This window comes from Papaver somniferum, unplaced genomic scaffold (assembly GCF_003573695.1).
Source record: "Papaver somniferum cultivar HN1 unplaced genomic scaffold, ASM357369v1 unplaced-scaffold_119, whole genome shotgun sequence".
Classification (NCBI taxonomy): Eukaryota; Viridiplantae; Streptophyta; class Magnoliopsida; order Ranunculales; family Papaveraceae; genus Papaver; species Papaver somniferum.
The window spans coordinates 1,287,423-1,295,576 of NW_020620936.1; the positions used below are offsets into that span (position 1 = coordinate 1,287,423).

Sequence of the window (8,154 nt, forward strand, 5' to 3'; positions counted from 1 at the left end):
TATTGATGTATTATGTTTTCTCGTATTTCGTCGATATGTTTTATCATTCATGTGGGGGATTGTTAGAAAAAACGGCTTTGTTATACCAAATTTGCATGGACTATGTTTTGATCTCTAGACCTATTGCCCACTACTTGTTTTTTCATTTGAATAGATAAAACAATAGTCCCACATATACTAAAATCTAAAGAGTTTTAGACTTAAATACCATAGAATTGGCTAAAAGGGCATGTCCCTTGGGTCATTAGACTTTTGTGTGAGGGGGGAAGGCCTAGACTAGGGCAAGGTTGCCTTTCCCGTACACGCGGTGCTTCGCACAGAAGCACGCACGCCTTCGCCGTCGGGTCGGGCTCGGGTTCGGGTGTGGGTTCATTAGATCCTATCTTTTTGCTAAAACTTTTGGTACGTGTTTTACACACATGTAGAAGAATCTTCTTCTTTGTCTGCACATGTTTGTCTTGGATTTCTTGTCTGTACGTGTTTGTCTTGCCTTCCTTGTCTGCACATGTTTGTCCTGGATTTCTTGTCTGTACGTATTTGTTTTGGAAACACTGTTTTTAACCAACACACTGCTCTAAGCCTGACAAAAGCAACAGTGTTTTTAACCAAACATTACCAGTATTTCTGTCTTACGCATGGTTTTGTTGCATGCATTTTTCCTCTCGTTTGTAACGTCTTAAACACTATATAAGGGAGGAGTCTTGAGCTCTTTTGAAAAAAAACAGAGAAACATCTCTTCTTCTGCTCTCCCTCTGCTTTCAGAAAATAAGTTTTTATTTCTAGTTTCTCTGTTTTTAGCTTTTGCTAACACTGCCAAGTTCTAAGGGTACTCTCTTTGTATGCTACATTGAGGGGTATTATCAGTAGTTGTATCCTGGAGGTGACTCACCAACTGCTATAGCATCTCAGCGGAGTAGCAGGCGATATTGCCTTTAGGACAGCGTATCGTATACGTGCCTCTACATTTTCTGTGCATCTCCAGCAACATCGGTTTGAGCTAAGTATCTTCTTCTCAGTTACATTATTACTTCTTTAGCCAATACAGAGACATACAGCGCCAAAGGTTTGGAGTATAATCTTTTGCTTGAATCGGATGATACCTTTCATCAGCTCAGCAAATTGTCGACTGATTTACCATCATTACTAAGTCTATGTGCTCAAAGGATGGGATAAGCACAGTGTTATTCGATTATCAGTACAGTACAGTAGTGTGTGTATTGTATTTGCACATCAGGATTTAGTGTACTCACCTTTTTCTTCTAATGTGCAGCGGTAGCAATGATCATACGACAAGGTTGTTTTGGTGTAGAAATAGACCAGTAGATCCTCCCCGTGATAAATTCAATACGGGATACAACCAAGGTTGCATTCACACCTTTTCTGTGGTCATTTTAAGGTTGTTTTTGAAATGTTCATCTCGTCTCTTTACGTGGAGACATGAGGTCCTTTTTTATGCCTATCGAAATCCTTGCTTGTCTTCATTATCTCTATTTCTCCGTGACCATGAGTTGATTTACTGTGAGCATTTTCAGGATTTGGTGACCACAATCCTGCCATGGCGGGTCGTGTGCCCAGTAACTTCCCAGTACTTGATGGCCCATCAACTCCAGGACCTTTTGCTACTGCTCTGCCTCGAAATGAAGGAACCATTCCTGGTATTGGAGTTGCAATGCCATTATCTATTGACACATCTGATCAAGGAGAGCAACAACAGCAATCTTTTCCAGTTTCTATGCCTGGCGGGGCTCCTCCCCTTCCACCAGGTCCACATCCATCTCTTCTTGCCCCAGCTCAATCTTATCAGCAATTTTCTCATCATATGCCACCCCAACAACAACAACAACATCAACCATACCAACAGCAAATGCCTTCTTTACAAGTCCCACCCTCAAATATATCGCAGATGCAACCACCACCATCTCATTTGTCCCTCCTACCACATTCTCATTTGTCTCGCCCTCCCCCAATGGCAGGTTCTTTGCCCATGCCCTCGTTGTCTAACTCACCACAATTGCCACCAACGCCTGGTCAACTGGTATTTTATTTTGTCTCTCTCGGGTTATACATAAGTTTTGATCTGCTTATAATATATAAAATTACTGTACAAGCTCTTGCAAGACCCAAGTATAGTTGATCTAGGGATGATGTTCAGTGAATTTGTTCTTTTCAATGTACTTCCTTCTCATGAAAAATAAAATCATTCTAAAATTCTCAATCATGTTAAAAGGCTGCTGATTTTTAGGCCGTCTATTATTTATCCATACATTGAAAACCATCTTTCAATACTAACCGTGGTGATTTTTTTCACTATATCTAGGGCAATGAACACATTTTGTATAAAACTTAATGCAAAGTCATTTTTGAAGGATGCTGCCCAATTTATAATGAACATGTTTCTCAGTTCATAAGTTTTTCGATGTATTTTTCATTTAGGGAATGCAAGGTCCGACCAATCAGATGGTCCCTCCAATGCCACAAGGACATATGACGGGTATGAATCAAATGCATTCAGGATCTGTACCAGCTAATGCTCTACAGCAACCTCCACGCGGGTGGTTATGCAAATGGGATACCTAATCTTCAGGGCCCTTCAGGTCCAAGTGGACCGGGCCAAATGTATCCTTCATTGGGCGGTCCATACAACCATGGACTACCTGTTCAAATGTGAATGGTTCCAGGACTTAATCCATACCAGGTAATACCTATCGTTATTGGTTTTGTTTTCACATTTATGTTTCTTGTATTTTCTTCTGTTAATATGCATCTAGGAGACTGGAATGATTATTTGAATCACAGCTAGGGATTGAATCTGATATACCAAATAGGGGTTTTATTTTGGCGTTACAAAATAGAGCGAGGAACGTGAAGAGAGAATGGAAACGTCTAAATTTTTTCACCCATCTCTTCCGTTAAATACAAATAGAAAACCCAATTTATCATTCGCCATTTAAGAAATAGAATTAATAAACCTAGTTTGGGATGGGAGGGAAGGCCAGGCTAGCCAGCCATTGGATTAACCAAATCAGTACGTTATTCTAGGAGGGAAGGGAAGATCCTGGCCAGTAATTGAAAATTGTAATGTATCCTGGCCGCTGGGTGACACACCAAACATCACTGTTCTATAAGCACTGATTTATGTTTCTTGTATTTTCTTCTGTTAATATGTATCTAGGAGACTGGAATGGTTATTTGTGTCTACTCTTCCCTCTATAAAGAAACCTTGATTACTTTTACGAAGCTCCATACGGTTGTAATACAAATGTATGATTGGTTGCCCGGGTTGTTCATACTTCATTTGGATTGATTGGGTGTAATAATGATGGTGATCAGAAAATTTGTTGCTAGACTTGATCATTTCATATTTTTCCTTAACTGGATTATTTAGTATCATTTTAAATGCAAAGACCCTTCAAAGTTTCCTTTTGCCTGCAAGTATCACAGTTTAGCCAGTATCAACCTCAAGAATATTAGGATGGTGATCTGATATGGTCCCGATACAGAATTACACTGTTAGTATTTATTACATCAGCAAACATTGATTGGTTAATTTGTTTGTTTGCCTTCAGATCCTCATCTGCAGCTATCATTTTTGTTTTCTTTTATAACAGGCAGGAAATCAAAGTGGTACTGGCATGAGGCAAGTTGGACCACACATGGGTCTTTCACATGGTATGCCGCCTCCACCACCACCACAACATGGTTCGATTCCTCAGTGACCAGTAGCTAAATGTTCTTGTAGAGGTAAGCAAGGTATTTAAGTATCTAAGACCATGGAAAGATGATGAAATATCCAAGTATAAAGAGTTTATTTTTTCTTTGAGTTGGTGGGTATTAATGTTACATCTTTTCTTAGGAACTCATCTACTTAGGTTAGGTGAGATATGGTTTTATCAAATCATTGATTGATTCCATACAAATTTTTAATTCTGTATACATTTTCTTTTGAGGGATTTTGTATTTCCCACTCAAACTAAATAGCTATTTTGCATTACCCAATTTCTAAATTGATAATTGGTAAAATCTCCTGTCTGTTAACTTTTCCGTGACCATCCAGTTAAATGTCCACGTGCAACAAACGTATGTCATAATAAATTAATGTATTTTAAAAACCATAAATTACTCCTCAAAAATAGACTCGTGTCGAGAGATCCCTATATTCTATCATCTCCGTCTCCGGTCTAGCTGAAAAACGGATCAAAATTCACACCGTTTTTCTTCGTCTCCGTCTCTAGCTGAAGAACAACCAAAAATTCTTAGATTTGCAGTTCTTTCCGTACCAATACCAATTCGGCTCCTTTGTTTTTCCTTCAAATCTATCCAGTCAATCATATTTCCACCTAATTAAGATATCTGCAATACCAACAATTAATCGCTCTTCCGCCATAGCTTCTAAAACTTTTTCTCTACAAAAATACCACATGGTTCAGTTTCAAGAATAATCTCGTTGCAATCATCTATTAAGGCTAGGGTTTCCAATCAATTTTTGAACTACAGTTAGGTTTGAGTTAATAAATTTAGGGGTTTTTATTTCTAGAGATGATGAATAGTAATAATGCTTGCATGAATCTTTTTTATCTCTCCTTAAAAAAAAATTCAGATGAGGAGCGTGGGTGAAATGAATTATACTTTGATGTCGGGAGAACTAAAGTATGTTTAGGTTTAACACTTATATTGTTCAATCTCAACTGTGGAGAGTCTTTTTTTTTTTGAAAAAGAAAGGTTATATTAAAGAGGAAAATTATGTACATAAACAGACCTGGAACTCTAGAATTGCATTAGATATGAAGCACAGAGTTCCAATGAAATAAAATAGAACTTATAGACACATTCTGAAAAACTGAAGTTTCAGACATCCACAACACAATTGACTGTTTAATCAACAAACTCAATTCGTCCACATCCTTAGCTCTCCCACAAAAATCTCTTGAGTTCCTCTCCTTCCAAATGTGCCAAACAATAACATATATTGTCTTCCACCAAATATCTTTACTCCTCCCTGTCAGATTATTCAAACTCCAGGCCTCAAACTGACCTTTCACTGACATGGGATACACCCAGTCCACTCCAAAAGCCTCCATAAACTTGGACCAAACTTTGAATGCAAATTCACAATGTAATAACATATGATCAGCAGTCTCCTCCACAGTATTGCAGAACACACAGTTGACATTATGCACCTCAACTCTTCTATTTTGTAACATAGATCTTGTAGGCAAAGAATCATGAAAATATGCCCACAACATGAAACTAACCTTAGGTGGAATATGCTTTTTCCAAAGGAATCTGTTGAAGTCACACACAACATCCTCCTGAACTTGCAATTCAAAACTTTTCTTCACTGTGAAACCATCTTCATAGAACTGAATCCTATCTTCCTCATCATTCAGACCATGTACATGACCTAACTCATTACACAGCCTATTCCAATCCAACTTCTCCAGACTATTCAGATTTCTCCTTATAGGACACATTAACCTTCCATTCACAATCATATCTGTTATTGAAGCAACCTTATTACTACAAACCTTGTAAATTGCTGGGTACCTGTCCTTAAGCAATCCAGTAGAAGTCCAGTTATCCTCCCAAAATCTAATAGATTTTCCATTATGCACTTGCAATCTCACATGTTCCTGTAAAAAAACAGAAGAACTTAAAATATTCTTCCATAAGCTTCTCCCTTTAGGCTTGTTATCATCACCAGGCAACAATACTTCAGGATTATGATTGAATTTCTGTTGCACCACTCTCCTCCATAAAAATTTCTTCTCCCTAGTGTATCTCTATATCCACTTTGCTTTCAAATCTCTTTCAGCACTTCTTAAACTCTTAATACCAAGACCACCAAACTTTTTTGGTTTACAAATCTTCAACCAAGAGACCCAGCACATTTTCCTTCTTTCTGCACTGAAGTTCCATAAGAAATTCCTCATCAACCTCTCCAACTTCATTTCCACTGCAGCTGGCATATGAATAAGAGAAATAAAATACATATGCAAGCTAGCTAAACAACTTTTAATCAAAACCAATCTCCCAGCTTTTGACAAATACTTCTTCTTCCAAGTTGCCAATTTAACCTCCATCATTTGCACAACCTCATCCCAAACTGAACTGCATCTTGAAGTAGCTCCAATTGGCAAGCCCAGATATTTGATAGGCAATCTTTGCACCTTACAACCCAGCTCCAAAGCTAAAGAATTAACCATAGCATATGCTCCAATAATGATCATTGAGCTTTTGTCCAAATTTAACTTTAAACTTTTTAACATCTCAAAAGTGTTCAAGATAATAAATTAGTTTCTCACATCTTCCACAGTGGCATCCAAGAAAATCAGTGTGTCATCAGCAAACTGTAAATGTGATATCATTATTCCATTATCCACCATCTTAAATTCATTAATATGTCCTCTTAACACATCATCATTTATCAATTTTGATAAAACTTCAACCATTAACAAGAAAAGAAAATGTGACAATGAATCCCCTTGTCTCAACCCTTTTGTTGGCTTAAACTTTTCTGTTGAACTCTCATTCACCAATACTGCAATATTAGAAGAAGAGACACACCACTTGATCCAAGAAATCCACTTCAGACCAAATCCATGCTTCTCTAGAATTCTAAACAATGATTTCCACTTCACATGATCAAAATCCTTCTCCATGTCAACTTTGCAAAGGACTCCAGGTCTTCTCTCCTTCAATCGACTATCAATACATTCACTAGCAATCAATACACCATCTAGAATCTGTTTATCCTTCACAAATGCACCCTGATACTCAGAAACTAATTTATGCATAACCTTTTTCAACCTGTTTTCCAGCAATTTTGAAAGAATTTTGTAAGAACTTCCCAACAAGCTCAAAGGTCTGAAATCTCTTGGAGTAATTGAGTCTTCTTTTTTTTGGAATTAAAGACACAAAAGAGCAGTTAAGCCTCCAGTCCCAAGTACCATACCTGTAGAACTCACTCCATCAACTTCATAAAATCCTCCTTAATGATATGCCAGCAACACTTATAAAACTCCATTGAAAATCCATCTGGACTTGGAGATTTATTAGCTCCACTTTCCTTAATCACTTTATAGACTTCATCCTCAGTAAACTCTTTCTCTATCTCACATTTTTCCTCCACAGAAATATTTGTCTAAGGAAAAAGCCACGTCATTGTCTTCAGTATATAAATTTGAGTAAAAATTCCCCATCTCCAATTTGATCATTGCCTGATCAAAGCGCTCAACTCCCTCCACTTCCAACTTAACAATGGTATTTCTCTTCTTCCTAGCATTTGCAATTCTGAAAAAGTAAGAAGAGTTAGAGTCTCCCCATTTGAAGTCATTCTTCTTTTCTCTGGCAAACCACTTCCTAGCTTCCATAACATTAATATTCTTTATCTTAAGCAAACTTTGAAGTCTTTTACCAAATTGCTCCTCAGATAATGGATGTGTTTCCTCCATCTGATCTAAAAAATCAGTTTTCTCCTTCAGCTCAGCTTTCATCTTCCTTACTCCACCAAACTCTTCTCTACTCCAATTCTTCAAGAAATAAGAAAACAAAACTTGGAGCACCCTCATACTTCATCATTCTCCAACACTCCTCCACTTTCCTTAGAAAATCCTTATGGTGTATCAAACCATTCTCAAATTTGAAGTATGGCTTACATTGAATTCCTGGTTTAGTTACCAACATAATTGGTTTATGATCTGAGATAGTGAGATCCATTTGAACTGCTTCAGGAAACATTACATCAAAATCCACACTCCGAAAAAATCTGTCTAACCTGCACAACAAAGGGTTAGCTTGCATATCTGACCAAGTATATGCACCACCCAGTAATGGCAAATCCACCAACTCCTGATCATATATGAAGTTATTAAGAAAAGAGGTATTCCTGCTATCCCCTTCCCCCCTATTCCTTTCATCACTGTTCCTCACTGCATTCATATCTCCTCCATAACAAAATGGTCCATCCCACCAATTCTTCAATTCCTCCATATCCTTCCAAAAGACCTCTCTTTCATTGTAATCACATGGTGAATACAAATTAAAAACAGCCAATTTAGAACCATTTGACTTATATGTGAAAAGAGTAGAAATGTTGTTCAGACCCATTCTCACATTCTCCTTCACCAGCTTAGTCTTGTCCTAAATGGTCAACAA

General features: G+C 37.6%; 1 protein-coding gene across 1 annotated transcript; it reads left to right on the plus strand.

Annotated features, from left to right (window-relative positions):
* Nucleotides 1-1,302: 1,302 nt before the first annotated feature.
* LOC113330799 (flowering time control protein FY-like) lies at nucleotides 1,303-2,577 on the plus strand. The gene is made up of 3 exons (XM_026577613.1): nucleotides 1,303-1,362; nucleotides 1,533-2,035; nucleotides 2,434-2,577. The coding sequence occupies exons 2-3, from the start codon at nucleotides 1,556-1,558 to the stop codon at nucleotides 2,575-2,577; spliced, it is 624 nt and encodes a 207-aa protein (XP_026433398.1). The 5' UTR covers nucleotides 1,303-1,362; nucleotides 1,533-1,555.
* Nucleotides 2,578-8,154: the final 5,577 nt, after the last annotated feature.